The sequence below is a fragment of the Lichenostomus cassidix genome, chromosome 7, assembly GCF_008360975.1.
Source record: "Lichenostomus cassidix isolate B80296 chromosome 7, HeHo_3.0, whole genome shotgun sequence".
Classification (NCBI taxonomy): Eukaryota; Metazoa; Chordata; class Aves; order Passeriformes; family Meliphagidae; genus Lichenostomus; species Lichenostomus cassidix.
Window position 1 is genome coordinate 21,109,420 of NC_139488.1, and position 24,105 is coordinate 21,133,524.

Sequence of the window (24,105 nt, forward strand, 5' to 3'; positions counted from 1 at the left end):
ATACCAAATTTGGCATCTCATTCAGCTTCTTGAGAGCAACAGAAAGCTATTCTAACATCCCAACTTCAAACAATTTAAACTCAATAGAATCTTGCACTAAAATTAAAATGATAGCATCCAAACTACCACCGGAGATTAAAAAAAAAAAAAAAAAAAAAAGGTGGAGGCTATTTATACATACTAGTTGTTTATTTAATCTCATTTGTACACAGTGGTTTGAGTCCTAGTGGAAATGGAAAAGATTCAGTTATACACAGTTGGATACCTATGGTCCCGGATAAAATGGTACAAGGTAACTCTTCTGTTTCCATAGAACAATTGTCTTTGAGATGTTTTATTCCACTTTTTGTCCAGGATATTTTAGTGTTCTGAAGGACAGTATTCCTAAGTTACAAATAACTTTTATTTTTGTGGTGTCTGTCACCAGGGTATTTGAGCCCCACATGGTGATGGCTTTGTCAGCTATGAAAATACCACGCTTTCCACACTTTTACAAATTATATGCTTTGGGAATAGAAGGGTATAAATTATTTTCTCAAATTTATGCATCTTGTCTGGAACACAACAAAAACATTTAACATCTAATTTTCTAACTCCCGATCTAGAGCATGAATCAAAAGTAACCCTTTCTTCAGAAGTGAGAGGAAGTTGAGCTTGTAATCAGAAATATCAAACACATGTTTTAGTTCAACAGGATTAGGATTTACATATCCTGAAATCAAAGAGTAAGTCCATATGGGATCAGTAATAAGGTATGTCCTGGATATTTCTCACACGTTACATTAAATTCAGTGAATAGTATAAATATAGGGAGAAATATGTCACAATCTTTTAGTCTTTACTACACAATAGCTGGAGTCCTCTGTGTATTGCACATGTGCTGCCTACAACTTCCAGGTGGCCTTATATTTAGAAGTGTTCCCACTGTATTTTATTTGCTGAGTGTGCAGTCTTTCCTCTTCCATGCTATTTATTAAGTATCTGGAAAAAATAAGCATATTGCAGTAAAACAAGACAACTACTTGGAATTCATGCAAAAAACAAAACCAACAAAAAACCCCCCAAAGCAACAAGTAAAACAACAAAAAACCAACCAACCAAACAACAACAACAAAAATACCACCAGAAACCTGAGATACTCTGACCATTCCACTGTGCTCAGAGGACATGTAGCAAGAATCTGTAGTTTGCCAGGAAAATAATTTTATAAAGAAAAAGACATGAACTTGAAAGAACTGAATGATGGCTGCTACTAGCCACATTGAAATGGTTGTCCCAGTGACACAACCACATAAAATGAACTTTTCTTTCCTGATTTACAGTTAACACTCTCTTCACAATCCTCTCAAACAGAACCAAAGCAAAGATGTGTTACAAAACCATCTTACTATTTCAACTTCAAATGCAAAGAAAAAATGAAACTATTTCTGAAAAAACAGACAGTTTTTAAATCTTTGTAGTCAAAAGTCACGCTTTATCCAGTAGAACTTGAACACACCTCAATGCTAATAGCACTTTTGCCTTCTTTTCTTCACAGCACATTTGAACTGAGCCACTGAATCTGTGCAGAACTTTATCCAGCACATATTTTGTCTCCCATAACCCACAATTTGAGATATCTGGAACACATCATTGCACCTATAAAGAAGACTGTACACATTTTAGACACTTTTTTTTTTATTCTGCAGAGAGTTTAAGTTTTCCATTTTTGCTGTTTGACTCTCCCAAATATTTCTCGAGGAAAGACTCAAATATATAAACAGACATATAACAAAGCCTTGAGTTTTACTGAGGCTAGAGGTTTGAAGGAAACATCACATCTGGCAGGTCCCCCAAGTGTTTGGGAAAGTCAACCCCAGGCTGAAAGCTGTATTTTCATTCTTACTAGTAAGTAGCTTTTTGCAATCATGCAACTTCTCTATTAAAGCAACTGTGTTGAACATACAATATGAAGCTACAGCTTCTCAAATTTCAATATGTAGCAGCCCTGCTGATTATTATTTTGTTTAATTTCTTAGCATGGTACTAATATGTATCTGATTGCAAAAGAACACCATAGGATAAAGTAACTTGAAATATTTATCTTGAAATATTTAACTTGATATATTTAGGAGGAACTTTTCTAAGCCTCAGGCTATAACAAAAGACCACCTGACCAAGCACCAGATGCATGACCACAACAATTATTTTTGGGATCGTGGGCATTTTGATCAGGCAGAAGGAACTTGAGATTTTTTTCAAGTTGTAGAGAATCACTGTTAGGAACTATTGCAACTAAATGGAAAACATATTCTGCTGTATTGACTCTTACTGGATCACTCAGGTGGTTCTGCATACAGATTTGGGTCATGTAAGTCTCTTTGGCATGACCAGAGTCAGAAGCACGGTAGGCTATTAAAAATCTGATTTTGAAACAGGAACCCAGATTTCCAAAGGCACTTAAAATTGTGTACCCACAGAAACCAGTAGTAGCCAGCCATATGCTTTGACAGTACTGCTCCTTTTTTCTCCTTAGAATTCACCACTGAGAAACTTTAAAACCTCTCAAAATATTACTAAACTGCAAGTTGGCAATGAAAAGCTACAGAACATTCAGGTACATTTTTTCACAAGACTGACATCATTTGACTGTGCTGTATTTTGAGACACTGTGATGATCACTACTTAAAAGTTTAGGGGGAAAAAAAAAGGACAGATTGGCTGAATTATATTTATGTTGTGATTCCCACTCACTAGGAAAAGGAAAATTCACCCTGAAGTGAGGGGTGGTGGTGTTTTATTTTTCTTTTTTACTGTCAGTAGGACAAACAGATGCACAGTACACCAGATAGTTAAGTGGGGCTGTAAGACATTCTGAAACACTGGTCATTCATCTTACCACATACAATGAGATGCTACTTTGAAAAGTAATGTGAAGGACTGTCATTTCACCGTGATTTTACTTTTTAGAAGTGGACCTGTCTGTACTCAGAGATGAGTGGTTAGCAAGCTGTGAAATAGCAGCACATTGGATCCTCCATGGTAAATGTACACTGGGCTACCTGGAATCTGTGTCAGGGCACATCAAAGACATTCCTAAGTTAGACTGACAGAGCAACACAGTGTAAATTCCTAACTAGTACCAACAGCTGCTATCTTCAAGGAGAACGGTATGCAACAGTGAGAAGAACATGTTTGTATCTAGATGAAGTCTGTTACCTTCCATACAGACGTATCTTTTGTAAACACTTTGGGTTAAACAAAAGGAGACTTTTATCACAAAAAGCTATTAACCCACTTCCAGACACAGTTGGCTTAAGAAACAGCAGCAAAATTTTAAATACTGTGTTCCATCTGCAGAAGTAGAATGAAGGAAGAAGCAGCATAACCTTACTGAAAGCTTTGACCAGCACTTTGAAGGGAAGGCTAAGAACATTTGCTACTTCCCTCAACTTGAAATATTTTGCTGCAGCAGATCACATGCTCTTTCTGTTACATTTCACAAGTTATAAAATACCTGCATCTGTCTCTGGTAACTATGAGTGTTCTGCAATTAGAGGGGAAAAAGCTAAGATGGACCAAACCAAAAGCACCACTTCTAATTACTTTTTGGAGGCTAGAGCTTTTAAAATAATTTAGAAACTTCCACTGTTTTCTGACTACCTGGTAACGCACAGCTTTTTAAAAAATCAAAAGCTGTACAGTTTTGATTTGCAGATTATTCAGTGTTTTCCAACAATTAGTCCTACTATCTCGGCACATAGTCAAAATTCTCCCCGGAAAGGGAATTGTCTTATGTAATTAACAAGGGTCATCTTCAGCACTAAATTTTAAACTTTTGTCCTATACTTCCATTTTCTGGTCTTAATTTAAAATCCCACTTGGCAGACTTACATATCTATCTCCAGTGCCAAACAAACAAATATAAGCCCTTCCTACAATTTTATCAGTCCTTTCAGGACTTGATTGTCAGAGAAAGAACTTCAAAGAGCAGAAACTTTACAATAAACGCTGGTGTTATCAAAACACCGGGAGCTTTGCCATCAGCGTTTGAAGGCACTTCACTGGCGGGCCGTTATCTGATTTCCGACAGAAATCCCACCGGTGTCGCCAGTCCCTCCTCCGCCGCGCACAGCCGTGTCACCGCGCTCCGAGGGCGCGAACCGCCGGGGAAACGCCGCTCCAGCCGCAAACCAGCGGAAAGCCGGGCTCTTGCACAACCCCCAGCGCCTGCCGCTCCCAAGGCAGCCGCCCCCAGCCTCCGCCCAGGCGGCGCGCCGAGCAGAGCCCCGCGGGCAGCGCAGGGCTGCGGAGGCACAGCGCGATCGGCGGAGCCGCGATGCCGGTGGGTGAGCGCAGGCGGGCGGGAGCGCGGGCAGGGCCTGTGCCCCGGAGCCTGACGGCTCTTCTCCTTGCAGAGCTTCCTCAAGTGGCTGCTGCTGACCCTGGGGGTCGCCGTGGTTGTCGTGGCCATCACCGTGCCGCTGATCCTGCTGACCCGCAGTGAGTGCGCGCCGGGGGAGGGCGGCGGGGAAAGTTGTGCGGAAAGTTTGTGCCTCGGGGATTGGGGTGCTTAGAGCTGCAGGAACTGGGAACTGAGCTGCGGGCGGCTCACCAGCGAGCATGGGGACACTTTAAAAGTCTCCTGGATTTCCTGTACGCGCTGGTAATAATTACAAGGGTTGTCGTTTTAAGCATTTTCTGTTCTTATTGTGGCCAAAGACTCCCAAACCAGCAGTAAAATGCCAGTTCCTCATTTTTCTAGGGTGTATTGCAGAGATAAGATTATATTCCCTCTAATTTGCTTCGTTTGCACAACTTTTGTTAATGCCTGTGAGTGAAATTACATAAACAGCACAGTTACAGAGGTCAGAAAAGTAGAGAAATATTTGGAATGTGTTTTTGGACTCTGACCAGTTTGCACTTTCCAGGTTGCCCCTGTAGCTCGGGATGTTAATGTGAAACAGCATTAAATCCTCATCAAGCAGTGCATTGCTTTCAGCTGGTAGGACAGAGCTGCACCTTATTCTCTCGTTTTGTGGTGTTGAGACTAACAGCTGAGCAGTCGTGATTAGAATCAGCACTGCAAAGTCTAAGGGAGTATTTTCTGGACTAGACCTAGGTCCAAGAGTTGCACCCCAAAACCAGTGAAGATGTGTAAGCTGATATTGACGATGTGTTCAGAAATGAACACAGCAATTGTTTACATGCACACAAAGTTCTGGGGGTTTTGTGGTGTCAGGTAAAGAGGTGGAGCTTGTGTCCCTGGTGCTCATGTGGCATAGTTTACATTAAACTCTTTTGTGGTTCAGCTCTGCTAATATTAATACCAATATCGCAGTCATTCAAAACTAGATTTTCAAAGTCCAGATATCTGAGTTACATACTTCCTAGGCTAAAACTTCCATCAGTGGATGCTGACTTTATTTTCTCTTACTTTTGGGCAGCTTTTTGCCACTTGTCTGAAAAAAGCAGATTTTTGATGTGACAAAAAATACTCTGAATTTCACAAGTGGAGAAGAGCAAGAGAAAGGGTCTTGATAACTTATCAGATGGATGTGTGCAGGCATAACACCTAGTGAAAGAATTCAGTGTGCAGGCCTGAATTCTGCTGAAGAGTTGGTACTTGTCTATCTTGATGCCATTGCTGTGTCTGACTGTAAATAAAGTGGGTTTTCTTCTTTCATAAATTGTAGCATAGGAATTCTTTTGCTCTAGAAGTGGCTGCAATTCAAGATCAGTCATTCAGTTACATAGTAAATTCATTTTAGTTCAAAGAAGCGTTTCTGTTCTATGATACACAGAATACCACCATGCTGTCAGCCTTGGCTTGCATCCTTTTGGTTGTAAAAGAGTAGAACAGTGTGTCAGACTTTTTACTGTTGGTTCAAATTAAGGCATAGGAAATTTCCAAACATGCCTAGGTAGTTCAGTAAGTCCCTCTGTAGAACAAGGATTGAGATGGAGTGGTCCCAGTTAAAAAACTTGAATTCTTGTCTCTTCACAAATCAGGCCACCAGTAACATCTGAGCAACTGTGACCATTGTAATTTGGGAACTGCAGAGTTCTTTTGAATTTTTGGCTGAAGGGTGCTAAACAGATGTTTTCTGTTAGCTGAGCGTGTACAGGTGGTGTACTCATAAAGTAGTAATTTATAGGTTAGAACACTTAATCACTGACAGTTTGAATATATGGCTTTTATGAGCAGCTACAGGGTATGTGAGTCAGCTGGGGATACCCCTTGGGCCATACAGGTGATTGAGTACAAAATGAAAGGGGCAAAATTGCTTTGGGAAGAAGCAGCTCATGTGGCTGTGACTGTGTGAAATCAAAGTCTGCTCTAATAAAAGTCCTTGCAATTGCAGTCAAATAGTTTTTATTTCATCCCAACGGTTCAAGCATTGTACAGGGAGTGAATATGACAGTTATTGATATAAAGAGATAATTTTGAGTTTGGATTTCTTTCCTTTGGTCTGCAGCTGTTTTCCCTGCCATGCTTCTTAATGTTCTTTTATTTCATGAGCTTAGTAGTCTTGCAGCACATAGTTAATTTGATAAAGAGCCTCCAGTGCTGTGAAAGGTAGTGAAATTTTGCCTCTCCAGCAGAGTTCTGGCTTGTTGGCTGTCCTGTAGGCCTGGCAAAGGGAACTTCTGCTTCTTCTCTTGTGGACATTTAGCATGGACAAATAGTGCAGACTTAAATTTGCAGTGATTCCCTAATTTGGGATGCAGCCCTTCACCATTTAGCTTGAGGGTCTGCTGACAGAACTCTGTACAACATTCTATACATTACATTTAGAGCCACTGCCTATTTTGACACCTTGTTTTATATTTAATAACCACATGGTGCTACTTGCAACAAACAGTTTAATTTCAAAACAGCCTTGGGGCTTCCATTTGAAGTCTGTTGATTAAAGCATTGTTGGTCTTTGAGGAGCTATCCAACAAGTGACTACAGTAGCAAGTGGTTACCCTTAAAACATGACTATTTTATAAAAAAATTTTGGTCTGTCTGTTCATGATTCACCAATTTGCTTACACTTCTCATAGGTTTTTTCTTCTATAACCTTCCATGTGAAAGGCAGATTGAAACATCCTATGTCCATTTATAACTTTACCAGTTCTCTAACTGCAGGTCTTGTTCCAGCTGGGCAGGAAGGCCAGGAGTGGGAGGATGAGCAGCCAATGCTGAGAGCAGGAAGGAGACAATGCAGTATTTACTATTATTCTGCTGCTATGAACAAGTCATAGATAGCATAAGAGTGAGGTTTGCCTGTCCACAGGCCAGGCAGTTTCTTCATTTCTTTAGCCACAGGTTGAATTCTCCAAGGGCGAGATAGTCACCAAATGAGAAGGATCATGGCCACCATGATTAGATGATACTATGTGTGTGCTTTTGTGATCTTTTGATAGAAATGTGCCTAGACGAGGCTGGAAGAACAAGAAGGTCCTGGGGAAGTTAATGACCTTAAGGTGCCTGAGGGTTCTTTGTGAGTCTGAAAAGATAGGGAACATTTTCCTGCTTCATGTCCTTGACTTCTGTAACTGTCATTTAACTCAGTTATCTACACTGTAATTCAAATGTTGAGTAATGTAATATAAAACCCAATTATCAACAGTGGATTGGTATCTGTAGAACACTTCTGCCATTCTTGCTTGCCTTGCATGAGATGGGGTAAATTTGAGAGGGATTCCAGAGCTATTGATTACAAAGTTAATGATTAAATCCCTCTGGGGAAGTCTCTGCAGCTCCATGGAGTAGCTTTGGATGACCTGCTCCAGCTGTTGTCACAGCAGCCAGTCATTGGTTATGGTCTCTCCTGAAAGTCCTGTATCACCTCCTGGGTATTGAATAGAATTCTGGGTGAAGTGAACCTTTGGCCTGACCCAGCAAAGTAGTTTTTATCTACTTTTTTGCTGGAAATCTACTTCAGTGCTCTGTCACATAGGCATTAACTGGGGCCTTGAGTGTACAGGAAGGGGGGAAGAGTTAGAGTATTCTTTTACACATGTTGGAGGGGAAACAGGGAAACATCAGGTTTGGAAAAACTAGCCTAAAATGTCTCTTACTTTTCTGACTACTGAATCAGCCAGGATTCCATTGCATATTTCCCACTGCTCCTAAGTTACATGCTTTGATTTAAGATCATTCTTGACCTTGTTCTGCTGTCACTTTGAAATGTCAATAACCATTCACCTTTTCTGATTTTCATAATTTCTCTATTCCTTTCTCATTACTGCTGAACATCATGCTTGCACTTGTCTTTCCATTTTTGTGGTTTCTCTAGTCTCTCTCTGTAGGGGTGAACATGCAGTAAAGCTTCCAATATTACTGCTTTTATAGTTTGCCATGGATTAAAGTCATTTAAATTCTTGCATTTTTTTTTAATTGCTCATGGAAATTAGTAAAATGTGCCTTGACACTGGGAAATAGCCAATACCTATCCCAAAAATAATTTGTCAGCATGTTTAGGTTTTGGTATGGTGATGTCATACCTTAAACCTTACACAATAGTTCACTTCTTGTTTGCTTTATACCTGTCCTGGTTTTGGCTGGGAATCAGGTAATTTTCTTCTTGGTAGCTGGTACAGTGCTCTGTTTCGGGATCAGTATGAGAATCATGTTGATAACACACTGATGTTTTGGTTGTTGCTAAGTAGTGCTTCCTGAGTAGTAAGTACTACTACTAAGTGTGTAGCAACAAGAAGTCATGGACAGCAGTTTGCCAGGCTCTGCCAGGGAGCAGGTGCACAAGGAGCTGGGAGGGAGCATGTCCAGGACAGCTGACCCAATCTGGCCAAAGGAGTATTTCATAACATAGAAGGCCATGCTTGTCTTAATGGGGGGTTGGCTGTGAGGTGCTGATCACTGCCTGGACAGACTGGACATTGGTCAGTGGGTGGTGAGCATCACTTGTCTTTCTCAGGTTTTATTCCTCTCACTCTCCTTTTCATTGCAAATATTACTGCTATTATTAGGAGTATTATATTTAGTTTTATTACAATCATTAAACTGTTCTTATCTCAACCAATGGGTTTATTTTTTGCTGACTCTCCCCATCTTCACTGAGGGCGAGGGAGGAAGGAAGGGAGTGGCTGAGTGGTGCTTATTTGCCAGCTGGGGTTAAACAATGTCAACACCTCACATCTACAGAAACCAACTCCACTTTTCTCTTAAGAGTGGGTGGCATATTAATAAAAAATTCCAGAATTCAAACAGAATTGTTTATCAACTTTGTATGAGTACTACTTACATAAAAAGTTAAGAATGTTCTTTGCAGAAGGACTTATGGTTTTACTGTTGTAACAGGGATATTATGATCTAATTTTTTTCGGCATATCATTATGACAGTGGAAATACATATGTACTGCCAGGAGCAAGACCAGGGTAGAGATGAATCACAGAATAATTAAGAGTGGGAAAGACGTCCAAGATCATCAAGTCCAACCTTTGGTCAAACACCCCTTTATCAATTAAACCATAGCACATCCGGTCATCTCTCGAACATTTGCAGGGATGGTGACTCCACCACTTCCATGAGCACTCCTTTCCAATACTCAACCACCCTTTCAGTGAAAAAAAATTCTCCTGATGTCCAGCCTGAACCTCCTCTGGCACAGCTTGAAGCTATTTGCCCTTGTCCAGTCGCTGTGTGCCTGGGAGAAGAGCCTGACTCCCATCTGGCTACAACCTCCTTTCAGGTAGTTGTAGAGAGGGATAACATTCCCCCCGAGCCTCCTCCTCTCCAGGCTAAGCACCCCCAGCTCCCTCAGCCCCTCCTCATATGGCTTGTGCTTCTCCAGACACACTCTGGCTCCTCCATGTCTGTCTTGAATTGAGGAGCCCAGAACTGGACACAGCTCTCAAGGTGTGGCCTCACCTGTGCCAAGCAGAGAGGGACAATCACTGCCCTGTTCCTGCTAGTGTGGCATCCTGGCCACACTGTCCCTGATACAAGCCAGGGTGCCAGTGTCCTTCTTGGCCTCCTGGGCACACACTGGCTGATGCTCAGCTCTGTGTTGATCAACACCCCCAGGTCCTTTCCCACTGAGCCACTTTCCAGCCGCTCTGCCCAGCCTGTAGCTCTGCCTGGCGTTGTTGTAACCCTGGTGTAGGACCTGGCACTTGCTGAACCCCAGAGAATTTGCCTCAGTCCATCAATCCAGCCTGTCCAGATCCCTCTGCAGAACCTTCCTGCCCTCCAGCAGATCAGCACTCCTGCCCAACTTGGTGTCATCTGAGAATTTAATGAAGATGCACTCAATCCCCTTGTCCAAAGCATTGATAAAGATTATTAAACAGAACTGGCCCCAATACTGAGCATTGGAAGCTAAAGCTAGTCATTTGGGATTTAGAAAAATCAGTCTGGGTGTGTAATTGTTGAAGAAGAAAAATAGCAATAAAATTCAGTCTTTGCAGCGTCTCTGAGGAACCTAAGAGTTAAAGAAGCAGTTTTGCGAAAATACGAACATCCATTGACCTGTGTACAATCTTCAAAGCCAATAAAATGCTCTTGAATGTCAGTGATTACTTTATTTTGTCAAAATAAACCTGTTTGACTCTTCTTTTCAAATGGAATCTGAGCAAGAAGTACCAAAATTTGGAATTCAATGTATGTTTTGTATCTTTGGTCGGTGACACAATGTGGATAAGTAAGAATATACTGGTAATGGCCTATCTGGTAAATTAAGAAAATGCTTCAACTAGAACTTCTCTGACTGTACCCTTACAGCTTGGTGTATGTTTTCATATTCAGATACTATGTAGAAGGTGTTGACAGAAAATGAAATTTTAATTTTATACATAGCCAACAAATCTTAATAGTGGCCTGATTTTTAGTAATGAGACCTTAGCAAAATATGTATGTCACCAGGGAGAGAAACATTCATCAGTTTGGAAAAATCCCTAAACCTGTTCATCAGCCACCTGTCTTAAATTGCTTCTCCTTTTCCAAGAGAGAATTTTGTTGCTTTCCGAAGCCCCTCTGATTGAAAATGACACTTTCTCGATTAGGAAGAAGTCATATTCCCAACTAGACAACTGTGTATGAATATTAAATACCCACTTGTTCGTGATCCATCAAATTAAATATTCAGTTAAATAAATAACCTGAGAAATTAATATTCTCACAGAAACTTCCAAGAGCAATAAATCCAGCCTAGTATTCTTTTTAAATAGTCACATTTCAGATGGAATTGATACAATTGAGCAACCTTTTTTTTAATATTTTCTGAGCATTTTAGACTAAAATCATTGTAATGTCTCTTGGCTTTTATTGCAGTGGTGGTTGTACAGTCTGTGCTGTGTATATACAATTTAAAAGTATCAGAAGGACTGGGGCTCTCAGAATAGATATAGGCAGGTTAGCATCTTGGTTGATTTTTATCAGTTGCTTTTATTCTAGTCTTTTGATTTAGCCTGTTGAAATTAAAATTCCTTCCCTTCTGGACCTTGTAGGTATAAAGGTAGATGCAGGTAGATGAAAGTAGTTTTACATTTCCATTAAAAAAAAAAGGCAGGGAGGATGCAGGGAGAGAATTGCACACCTGAATTTAAAATCTGTAGTCTTTGTTTTCAGAGGAAAAAGATCACAAAGACTTACAGACTGACTTGTTATTACGTTTTATACTTTGGAAAAAGAAGCTTGTGCACTGCAGGCAGTAAGAAAGAAATGCCTTACATAGGAGCTGACTGCAGTGTGCTGAAGCCGATGACCAAACTTACTAGCTTAACTAGATTCAAACTTTCACGTGGTCTTTGCAGACTAACCCAGTTAGTTGGCTTTAATTTTCCAGTAAAAATTGTAATGCTGAAATAAACTTTAAGATACCTTGGTGAAAAACACATCAAAAGAGGGAAAAATATTTAATCAATTATTTTCATCATAATCTTATCAGGAAGTGTTTGTTATTCTTTTTTTTTCTTTTTTTCTTTTTTTCTTTTTTTTTTTTTTTTTGTTTTAATTAGATCTTCCTTGGATATTTTTCTGCTTCTCAGATTTTTAGGGTTTTTTTTAATTCGAGACATTTCTGAAATTTGAGTTTAAGGATGAGCAAATGATTCACAATTGCAATTATTAGCAGTTGGGGCCTGCAGTGAACTTCCCAGAGTTGAGCCTGGGGAGAAGGGCACTAAGATCACTTCTTTCTAGCTTTTGAGGAGTACATATTTGCTGAGATGAGTGCCAGAGGTCTTCTGGTCATTTTTGTCACTGTCAAAAAGGTATCCTTATTTCCATGAGTTTGTTGAGTGATCACACTGACTCTCCTTTATTTTATGCCTGCTGAATTTACCTTACAATAAAGTTTTATTGCCTTCCTCCCGCTACCACTTTAGAGATGGTTACCTAAAACACTTTAATAGCTAGCAACTAAAACCTGCTCAGTAACCAGGTTAAGCTGGGGTGGAGCAATTTTCTGCAACATCAAAATGTCTCTTCTGTCTATTTCTTTCAGAAAATACCCCTTCAGGAGCAACATACACTCTACAGAATTATTTGAACAATGACTATAAGTACAAAACACATAATTTGGAGTGGATTTCAGGTAATTTATTTATACATACAACTAGAAGATATACTGCCTTCAGTAAGCACGTATCTTCATGGTGAGGTGACTACTGCATCTTGAAAAGAGTCGAATTATTTGATAGTACCGTTACAGACTGGTGTGTAGCTCAAAGAGTTGATTCCTTGTTTCCCTTAGATACATGCTCACGTTCATGGCAAGCTATATTCTCCTGCTGAAAGAGCATACTTACTTCTGTGCTTTTTGGTAGAAGCATGTTACCCTCCTCTGAGGTGTGTCAGCTTCCTGTGCATTGGGCTGCCAGGGAACAGGGAGAGACAGGCTGCTGTTCCTTTTGAGTGTGCCTAGTGCCCCAAGGGAAAGGATGCTAAAAGGTTGATGCTGGGAGTCCAAGGACCACATTTTGTGAACATTCCTGTGTATAAGCATCCTTTCATTATAGAATTGGGAAACACAACTCTGAGCATATTTTTGAATTTTATTTCCTACTTAAAAACACAAAGGGAAAAGAAAAATAACTGGTGAGCATTTTTCTTACATTTTATTGTCATTTCTCCTGTGCTTTTAGGAAATCAGTATCTTCACAAAACAGATAATGGGGACATCCTAAGTATCAATGCTGACACTGGAGCATCCTCAGTAATCCTGGCAAATACAACACTAGTATGTCTACTTATATGTGATATATGCAGACATTGGAAAAGGTATTGAATTTTGTATTTTGTTTTGCACAGTCTTTTGAATCAGTGCTTAATATGTTTCTTTTGCCCTTCCTTTGTTGACAGGATGAGTACCAGGCAAGCACAGTTATATTGTCTCCTGACCAAAAGTTTGCTCTTCTGCAATACAGCTATACAAAGGTACAAGTGCCTTTACATCTGAGGATGATGGGAATCTGGGAAATAAAGGTTTGGGAACAACTGGGAGGCTGATAGAATATGAGGGAAATGCAGGAGGACGGATGAATGTGATGGATGTTTGTAAGGGAATAGTCAAACTGAGCAGGCAGGAGAAGAGACTGTATTGTCTGTATTGTGAGCTTAGCAGAAGAGACTTGACTGCCTAAGGGAAAAAAGCATCTGGATAAAAAGTAGATGGAGAGTTATCACAAGGAGAACAAGGCTGGATGGTTTATCTGGGAAGACAGTCTAGGAGAGTAGATAGGCATGGTTGTCCCAGGAGTTGTGTGGGTAAGGAGAAGTGATGAGTAGATATGCTGGTATACATATGCTTGTATGTGTATGCTATATATATATGTGGTTGTTATATTGTGGTGGTAGGAGGTAAGAGTTTAAAACTGAGGTGAATGAGAAGCTGCATGTGCTTAAAAGAAGGCTTGAGCTTGGAGCAGAGTAGCACGTGAAAAGCCTTCAGCAGAATGCCTCATCCTGGCATGGTGCTGAACTGTGCAACAAAGGTCAACCCACAGCTATGCCAGGTGGCATGAAAACCTGGCTCTGTGTGCCAATTGAGAAGCCTAATGGAGGTGATTATTTGCTGTGCAGTTTGTGCACTGAGACTGTGTTCCTTCCTTTTTTTTTCTGGAGAACTGCCTGATTTGTTTATAAAAAGTTCAGTGCTGACTTGTGCAATGTACAAATACTTGAGCACTGCCTGCATGTCCTGGCCTTGCAGTCCCAGAGTGACTCTTGCACTGTGCCAGACACTGTGCACTCAGTCATCAGGTTTTTTCAGTTTTAGCTTCCTTGCTGGGTCCTATTAAGCTAGTTACCTTTTTTCTTTCTGATTTTTTCAGAATTATTAGACTTCTCACTGCATTATTAGTGGCCACAAAATGCCTAATATTTTACCAGCCACCCTACACATCCCCTGTGATTGTAACTTATTGCTCTGTAGTATTTTATTTGTTGCATTCATAAGAGTTAATTTTATTGTAATACTGAAGCAAGATCTTTTAACCTTTATATAATAGAGTGATTGAAAGTTCTGTTATTATTAATCTTTATTGCAAAGAAACTAACAAAATGAATCATGAGGATGTAGACGCTTGTTATGTAATAGCCATCTGGCTGTGTAGTACTAAGTTGTTGGTTTATATCTTCATGCAAATATCCAAGAACCCCCATAGAAGGTAGCATTATTGCAACATGTCAACACTGTGGGCTAAATCAAACCTCTCCAGCCCCACGTAGTGAGCATGTTAAATGTGTCTGCATTATCATCATCATCTTCTCTCTGTTCAGTGCCCACAGAGTGATACAGATTTCAAGAGGCAGATTTCTCAGAGAAGGGCTTTATTTCTGTGACAATATGAATGGGAATAGGTCATCCTGGTACTGGAGGAACTGCTATAGACATGCTGCTGGGACTTGTGAGAACTACTGTAAAATAAGATGCCAAATTAAATAATACAACATGAAAAATGAGACAGAAAAGAGAAAGTGAGCCAGTAAAGCGCAAGGAGGAGGATTAGCTGCACACTGATGATTGTCTGCCATGTAGCTACAAGGATTTCTGAATATCTGCAGTATCTCTGGCATCTGTATCTCTGTCTTTTATCAGTCAATGGCCTCTGTAATAGTATTTAAGCAATCACCCCAGAGGGGTGGAAAGTCTTTAGTCTTTCCTTAAACCTAGTAGAGATCTGTTAGCCTTGTATGTTCATTGTGTTCTCTCTATGTTAAGAAAAATCATGAGGAGGTTTTCAGGGGTAATTCAAACTGCAAGAGATATGAAACATGGCGAAATTTATTTTCCTAATATTAAAATAATTGTTTTGCAGTTGTGGAGGCATTCCTTTACAGCTTCCTATCACATCTATAGTTTCAGTAGCAGGTCAGTAATTTTTGCACATAAGATGTAATTTTAACATTCTTTTGCAGTGAAACATCATTTCACTGATTTCTCTTGCCTGTATTTTGTTTTTGTTTTTCCAGTTCTATCTTAGATGATGGACTACTACCTAATGATACACAGTATATATCCTGGTCACCTGTTGGTCATAAACTGGTTAGTAAAGATAAGTAAAACTTGTATCAGCAGTCATTTTCATACACATGACATGGAAACTCACCTTGTCTGTACCTTTGAGGTTTTGGGACTTTCCTACTGCTACGTAAAGTAGCTGAACTAGTTTCAGATTTGACTACTGTTGCTGGAAAGACTCCAAAGTCCTTCTGTGTGTTTTGTTTTGTTCTTTAACTAAAATGCATTCCTGAAGGTAAGTAGTGGCCCCAGTAGTCATGAAATGCACAAATGCACAGGAACGTTGTGTTTTTACAGTTGCAGACAGTAGCTCATCCCTTTCAAAGACAGCAGCATTACAATTGTCTATTTAACAATCACTGTGATTTTTATCTCCTAATTACACAATAATCAATGGAGTTTCACTTGATGGGTGCATGTAATGAGATTAGAGGATTAAAATCTGTTTTGTATTCTTTCCCACTGTTGTTTTCTTCCTGCCCTCCCCTCCAGTCCATGTCAGTGGATGGCAACCACTGCATTTGCAAGGCTTGTGTATTCCCTGTGGTGAGCACTGGGCTGTAACAGGAGAATGTGGTGTTCATTTGTTCTTTTTGCTTGTAGTATGTGAATTATAAGGAAGAAAGATGCAAAGGAGGTTGAAAAGAGCTTTCTGCCTCTTGGAGCAGAGCTCTGAAATAAAACTATGTTCTTCAGTTATTGGAGATGAAAACCAGGGGTGTTTAGAGAGGCAGGCAGGTGCCAAAAACTAGAGTTCTGAGTGTTACTGAAGAAATGTACCATCTTTGCAGATCTATTGGCAGCACTGAGACCCCAGTGAATGTTTTACCAAAGCACTGATAGTTTTCTTTGAAAGACAAATTCATGGAAAATACCTCCTGATGAAGGAAAGGAAACTTGTATTTGGCTGAAAATGAATTGTAAGATTTTCAAAACTTTATGCCACTTACCATAGTTGATTTGTTTTTTGCATCTAGGCCTGAAGTTAGGTTGCTGCCACTGCTTTGTGTTATTGTATGTATTAGCAATTCCAAGTTTGTTAAGTATCAATGCTGTTTGGTGAAATGCAGCTTCTAAAGACAGTTTTTGTGATCTGCTGTACATTGCTCAGTAGATGAACTAAAGAAAGGAAGGAGGATTTACTATAATAGTAATTGTCATCACAATGATTTTTTGCAGGCATATGTTTGGAATAATAACGTTTATGTAAAAGCTTCACCAACAGCAGAACCTGTGCAAATCACTCAAAATGGAGAAGAAAATAAAATTTTCAATGGAATACCAGATTGGGTTTATGAAGGTAACTACATCAAGCAAGTTTTACTTTACATTATGATGTAAAATCTTTGGTTTATTGTAATTATAATTTTATTCCTTACCATTGAAAAATTCAAATTAATCAAAGTCTGTACTTTAAAAGAAACATGCATCCTTATCTGAGCTTAATACCTGGCTACTGTGAGGATCTAAAAATGGAAGTGAGTTTGCCTAACTTGCACTGTGTCACTGTAAATCTTAAGTGTGAATTAGCTTCTCAGATAGATTATAAACATTAATCTAATGTCTCATTTCAGAACCCCAACAAGCAGTCTGCAGTTTAGTATCTGAACTTCAATTTTAAAAGAAATCCTATTAAAAACTAATTGGGACAGCACCTAGGATAGGAGAGCTAACTTACCAATTCTAACCTAAATACATTTGCATCTCTTTCAGAGGAAATGTTTGGCACCCATTCTGCTCTGTGGTGGTCTCCAAATGGCAATTTTTTGGCATATGCAGCCTTTAATGATACAAATGTTCCTGTTATAGAGTATTCCTTTTATTCTGAGGACACCTTGCAGTATCCAAAGACCATTAAAATCCCGTATCCCAAGGTCTGTGTTATTTATTAAACATGTTTGTTCCGTGGTTTCATTAAGAGAGTAGTCTCATTTAATCAGCTCCTGCTAATGAAAATATTGTCTGTCTCTCCTCAACAGCTTGCTGTGATTACTCTTTCTGAAGTCAACAGCATCTGGCAATGTTAAAGTATTTTATTATCTCCAGGGGAAAGAAAATAGAGGAAAAAAAGTATGATTTAAGGTTTTGTTGTTTCCCCATAAAATTTGGGGGTAGCGAGTAGATGTTGAGCTAAAAAAATCTCTCAGGGAGTTGGTACAAAGCATTAGGCAGATATACATTTTGTTAGGGTTGTGCATGGTATTGATAATGGAATCCTCTTCAAGTAATCCAGCATTTTCAGTTGCCTGTATTGAGAGAAAGAGGAGGAATCTGCTGAAGGAGATTTTTTCCCCACACCTAAAGCTCTTCCAGTTTAGCTCTCAGAGTGAAACCTTTAGTGCAAGCAGCTCCTTCTCCTTCCCCCTCCTCTCTGTGTGACTTTATTCCCACTGCTCATGGCACAGTTGGCACTGGGCTGAATGGGCTGAGAGTGTGCAAAGTGCTCTGACAGGTTCCTTCATGTGCTCTACATGTAGAGAGTTTCATGTTTCATACAAGACTAACCTTTGTGAAGTTGTGTGACCTTATAAGGGATTTTGGGTTATCTGAGCAATGCACTTAAGACACAAAACAAATACAAATTAAACTTTTACAAATTACACAATTGCCCTGCCCTGCTGAGTGTCAATACAAACATGTTCTCATAGCTGGTGTCCATAACACGCTCACCATCACAGTGCCAGGCATCCCCATTGCTGGGAAGGAATAGATGGGTTGAAATCATCTCAAGCCCATCACTTTTAGTTCTTTCTCTTCATACCTGGGTGTTTATGCTCTGTGGTGGCTTAAGGCATCCATATATGTCTCCCCTGCCCTGCCCCAGGGTGGTCCATGATGATCTGCCCATCCCAGGAAGATATTTTCACTCTCAATTAACCAGGGCAGGACAGCTGATGCAGCCAGCTGATTGCTCATCTGGTAGCGGTGCCTGGTGGAAGAACTGCCCTGTTAGTGCCAAGCTCAGCTTTCTCTGCAGCAGCTGTGATCAGCCCTTCCCAAAGGTTCTGGAGCACACAGCCATTTCCTATGCCCTTGGAGCCTCCCCCAGAGGGGTCACTGACAGCTCTGCTGGGAGCATTGCCCCTGAGAAGAGAGAGAGGTGTAAGATGAATTGCCAATTTAAATTATACATTTTACTGCAAACCCCTTTTGTTTGGAATATTGCTGACTTCTGGAGGTGGATGCAGTACAGCTATCTAGCTGTTACCATGAGGACTTGGCTAGTTAATATCAGACGAGCCCTTACTGACACAACTGTTTTGCTGTCAGTAGCTTTACATTAGAGACAGTGGAGTGTGTGCTGCAGTCACAGCTTTGATGGTGATATAGGCAGCTGGGATATGATTACTTAATGTAAGGTGCTTCTTCCATGGAGAAGTTTCCTGTGTGTTGGCAATGGATTTGATTCTCTGCTAGGTACTGTGTGTGGCATACAGGATGAGATATGGCCCAATACAGCAAGCCCTATGATTGTTTCTAAATGTAGTAGTCTTTCTTGCCTAGAAATGTGTAACTAACACTTTTGCCTGAAAAATACAAAGGTTCATTTATGTATCAATCTTAAAAACTGCATTTAGGAACTTGCCTTTTCACATGTTTGCAGTTGGCTGGTTTTACCTTTCTGTCTGTAGTAACTTATTCATCTATAATTTCAAACGCTTATTTCACCAAGAATATTCTCTCTTCAAAAGTACAATGAAAAATTTTATTTTTAGGCAGGAGCTACAAATCCAACGGTGCGATTCTTTATTGTGGATACCACATCACTTCCCGGTTTCAGGTCTGTTGAAATTTCTCCACCTGAAGAAATAAAGTCAAGGTGAGAAATTTTGGTTAAATATTTGATTTTTTCTTTTGATGGGAGAGGAGGAGCTTTTATATGTGACCTCCCTGTAGTGAGTGTATATGGCAGTTTTTCCCTGTAATGTGGCTCTGGTAGCAGCAAGATTTACCAGAGAAAATCTGCACAGAGATTATCCTCCTAGTGATTATATATAGATGGCATATTCCATGTATGTTATATTCAGAATGTGACAAGTTCTTGGCTCATCACATTCAGTGGAGTCTAACTATGGTGAAGTCATTTCACAGTACAACTTTAATATGAGCAAGTTTTCGTATAATCAAATTATAATATATGTATTCCAATTCACTGGGGAAAAAAACCCAACAAAACAAAACCTTAATGGTAAGTGAAGATTTGATTTCATTGGAAGCAGACTCCTTGCTAAGGCAAGGTATCATGGTTGTCTTCAGATTTATGCTTAAAATGTTTGTTTTCTTTGGGAAGATGGTGAAAATCAGCACCTCTCAGAGTAAATGGAAAATTGTATTCCTCAAAATGCCACTGGAAATGCACAACATGATATAAATGTATTTTGTAAAGAGCAGCTACATCAATTTGAAGTGCATGCACACAATTTGGTATCCCAGATCTTGGGTTTTGTTTTTTTCTTTTTAACAGTATTGTGGAAATGTTTTAGAGGTTTGCACTTAGAAACATGATGGGTATGAAAGCACAGGTTATATTGATAAACCAGGAAAAAAAACAAAGGTCTGTTAGCTTGTGCATAAAACCAGCATTTTATGCGTGGGGGCCAAAAAGCTATAACTGGAAAATCAGTGCTCTTCCATTTCAGCCCTCAGCAGTGTGTAACATCCATGTGTTAGCAGAGATGCAGTTCTTTTGAATATGTTGTTCTTTATCCTTCCGTTACAGTCACACTGCAGTAGCTACATGTTAGATAGCTGTCGTGCCTTGTTTTCCTCCAGAATTTCAGTGCTTTAGAATTAAAAGCCCTTTACATACTGCTCAGTACTGATTAAGCTCTCTGCTGTCTTAGAGTTATGTTTTACCTTTTGTTAACACCTTATAGAAGTTGATGTGAGGAGAATAACCATCAGCTACCTTCAGCCTTGTACCCATCTGGCTGACAGAGGCGTGAGTTATATGGAGTTCATCCATTTTTAAATTAATTTAACACTCTGTTAACCAGGATTAATACAAAGATAAATCTTGAATGATGAATTCAAGGATCAAAACTCATTGCTTCTGCCAATGCCTGATCCAAATAATGTGTCCTGCAAAAATTATGTGTCCTGCAAAAGTTGAGGTGGCCAGAATGATTCTTGGGGAATTTTACGAGAAAAGGTACATGAGTAGGAAAAGGTGAGCAATATGCAATGTTGTTGTTGGGTAGTTTTTCATCTGGAAGCACAAAGTATTGCATATTTACATGGTGTTTATATTTATACCACTGTGTGACAGGAAGGGTTTGCTTTTGTGGTGGAAAATTCTGTTTTTACTTCCATGGAGCTAAATTTTGAGCAAAAGCAAATTGGAATTGGCAGCATACCTCACTCCACCTGCCTGGCTGGGGATGTCAAGGGGCAGTGGCCCAGCAAATGGTTGCCTGTTATGGCATTATCCAGAGCTTGGATGAGCAGCAATTGTACCCCCACATTTGAAGGGGGCACAGTGCACTTAATGTTGCAGAGGAGGAGTTTTATTTGTCAAGAAAAACTGCAAGAATCTGTAATGACTGCTTTGCCATGTGATGATACTTGAAACCTGATATTCTTTGCATGAATAACCAGCATGAAATCCATCCAGCATTTAAGCACTGGTTTTGGCACCATGGGTAAAGGGGACTTCTGTTAGCCAGCAGGAGGATGAAGGGAATGAATCCTTCTTGTCTGAAATGATCTGTCCTAAAATAAGCTGACTTCTGAGTAAAATGTTTGCAGAGTATCCCTTCTCAGAAACAAATGAGGAAGAGCAGTGCAAAACTACTGTACTTCATACTTGAGTTAATATCAGCTTAGTTAACCTTTCATGTGAAGGTGAATTCCCAATCTCACAGGGGAGAGATACGTATTGAAATAGCTTGATAAATAATATTTTTGCTTGTTTTCCTTGTAATGTCAAATCTTGTCTGATGAATGATTTATAGTCACCAGAATTGTTAACATCTCTCACTTTGAAGGAATAAAAACTGTGGGACTAATTCTCCTTATAAAAAACAAGGGGAACTACAATTACAGGTACATGAAGAATGGCCTTTTCCTTTTTCCTTTTTTTTCCCAAACAAGCTCCTGCAGACTCAATGACAGTAGCAATTAAATGACCTGCTGACTTCCCAGTCAAATATAAATGCAAAAATAGACCTTTCCCAAACATGATTTTGAAACTGTAATCTAGAAATAAATCTGAAGGTTTTTGGTAACCAGCTGATATATATTTTTAATCCATCCACACTAATTGTAGTGTTTCCCTCCCCAAACTGCAGTGATCACAAAGATACTCTTATCACAAAACTTCCCACACATTTTTGTTAACTAACTTTGGGGGAAAAGGGAACATGAACTTGGAACTAAGTCAAATGTGCAAATTACGGTTAAAAATGTATACTTGCCTTGGAGGGGAAGTTTGTTTTATTTTAGTTCATAAGGCTTTGAGGAGATAGAAGAGATCTAAAATAAGAAAAGACAGTACATCTAACAGATCGTTATGGTAAACAAAGCCACTAAATTTTATGTGGTGCCTTTTTAAAATTAATATACAGGAATATTCGTGAAAAGGATTTTTTTTTCACATACTCCCATCTTCATGTCAACTGGGTGGTATTCTGAAGATGAAAGTAAAATATTCAGATAGTAATATCTGGTTTTGGTATGATCTCTTCCTCCATTTTAATTAATGGAAATAACTACTAAATTGAGCAAAAGTATGTATCTCTCAGAAAATAATTGCCAGCAACCAACTTCAGGCAGCTAAGGATAAAATTCCTAAATCTAAGGCACATATAACTTAATATTCAGAAGAATTTCCTCTAGATGCACACAGTACAAGATTTATGAACAGTCTGGAGTAGCTATTATTTTATGCATTAGAGAATAGCTGTTAAAATTTAATTGCAGTGTTTCTGGAAGTGGGTTTGTACAAGCCATCTAATTCTTTATTGTGTCTCTGAAAATAACCAAGGCATCTACTAGCAGCAGAAGCAATTGATAACAAAATAGCTCAATTACATTTCCATCATTGTTTATTGTTGAGGAGTAGATTGAAATGAAAATAGCCAGATGAGCCTCATTCAGTTAACTGCTGAATGCTATTGTATGGTATACTATTACAGAGAGAATTTTAAATATCTTATGCTGTTGCTGTTTTCAGGGATCATTATTTGAGTGTTGTAACATGGGTGACAGATGAAAGGATTTGTCTGCAGTGGCTCAGAAGAATTCAGAATTTTTCAGTCCTCACAGTCTGTGACTTTGAAAATGCTACTTGGTCATGCCCAAAGGTAAGAAAAATTAGGGGGGAGAGTTGCAATGGTAAATGAAACTAGAAAGGAGTAGAGTATATCTGTATGTTTATCTTTGTAGAAATAAAGTCTGATGTAAAATAAACATAATTGTTGTGGAATTGTTTGGTTTTTTTAGGAAAAACAACTTACAGAAAAGAGTACAACTGGCTGGATTGGCAGAGTGAGTATTCGATTTCTAAAACTGCTACATGCTAAATAATTCTGGTGACTGTGAGAATTTCACATGAGCCTGTTGCATTTTGCAGTGCCTTTTGTGTGTAGGTCCAGTCCTCTCACTTGCTGCATTTTACATGTGCAGGGAAAAAATGGTCTCAAATGGAGCTGCTCTGTCACCCTACACCTGTGGTTAAGCTTTATTATTTGTGGGTAATGAGTTCTGGGCTCCCAGGCTGGGCTGACAGTGCAGCATGGCAGGAGCTCTAATCATGCACTCTGTGACCTGTGCATCTTGCTGACAGGACAAGAGGTAATGGCTTTAAGTTGAAAGAGTAGGTCAGATTAGGTATTGGAAAGAAATTCTTTACTGTGACCGTGGTGAGGCACTGGCACAGGTTGCCCAGAGAAGCTGTGGATGTCCTGTCCTTGGAAGTGTTCAAGGCTGAGTTGGATGGGACTTTGAGCACCCTGGTCTAGTGAAAGCTGTCCTTGCCTATGGCAGGGGGTTGGAACAAGATGAGCTTTAAAGTCCTTTCCAACCTGCACCATTCTACAATTCTGTGATTTTATGTTCAGCTTTCCAAAAGCATAGCACCCTTTCCACACTCCTTTCTACTTCTGTCCTGCTGCTTTGGTAGCAGTAGGTAGCGGGGGGAAACACAGGAACCAAGGTTCATAATTCTCTTTGTTCTGGGGAGTTGCCAGCTGTGCTGGTTTGCCTGCTTTCTTCCTGCCAGCTCCAGAAAGACCTAGGGAATAAAATGTACTAAAAAGTGTTACCTGTAACCTTTGAGTCACATTGGAAGAAAGGTATAGGGGACAAAAATAGTGTATCAGGTTGCAACAAACCATTCCAGGTTTTAATTGGGGCTACTTATTTATTTATTTTTCCCCCACATGACATACCCATTGAGGAAAAATGGGGACAAGATGCATGTAACTGTCCAGACCAAAATTTCCATGCACTTCTCCCAAACCAGCCGCTGCTGTCTGGATGATGCTTTCCAAGCTGCCTCTCAGTCCTTTTGTACATGGTAGAGAGTAGGCACCTAATGAACTACACAGAAGATCTGGGGGAAGTGAAGCAGAGATGCAAAAGTTCAGATTTGGAGGGAGAAATGAGTTTCAGAGTTTTTGATGAGAACACAGAGTACACTTTCCACTCCCG

At 39.7% G+C, this 24,105-nt stretch overlaps 1 protein-coding gene across 3 annotated transcripts in view; it reads left to right on the forward strand.

Annotated features, from left to right (window-relative positions):
• Positions 1–4,051: 4,051 nt before the first annotated feature.
• Positions 4,052–24,105, forward strand: part of DPP4 (dipeptidyl peptidase 4) — a 76,350-nt gene continuing 56,296 nt past the window's right edge. The window contains exons 1-12 of one of the 3 annotated variants that reach the window (XM_085066642.1): positions 4,052–4,324; positions 4,398–4,482; positions 12,436–12,525; positions 13,076–13,170; positions 13,293–13,367; positions 15,251–15,303; positions 15,405–15,477; positions 16,633–16,753; positions 17,167–17,327; positions 19,170–19,273; positions 22,628–22,757; positions 22,897–22,941. In XM_085066642.1, coding sequence (XP_084922768.1) covers positions 4,319–4,324; positions 4,398–4,482; positions 12,436–12,525; positions 13,076–13,170; positions 13,293–13,367; positions 15,251–15,303; positions 15,405–15,477; positions 16,633–16,753; positions 17,167–17,327; positions 19,170–19,273; positions 22,628–22,757; positions 22,897–22,941 — 1,038 coding nt within the window. In that variant the 5' untranslated portion in view covers positions 4,052–4,318. The remainder of the gene's footprint in view (positions 4,325–4,397; positions 4,483–12,435; positions 12,526–13,075; positions 13,171–13,292; positions 13,368–15,250; positions 15,304–15,404; positions 15,478–16,632; positions 16,754–17,166; positions 17,328–19,169; positions 19,274–22,627; positions 22,758–22,896; positions 22,942–24,105) is intronic. The other 2 variants (XM_085066643.1, XM_085066641.1) reach the window with 2 other exon arrangements.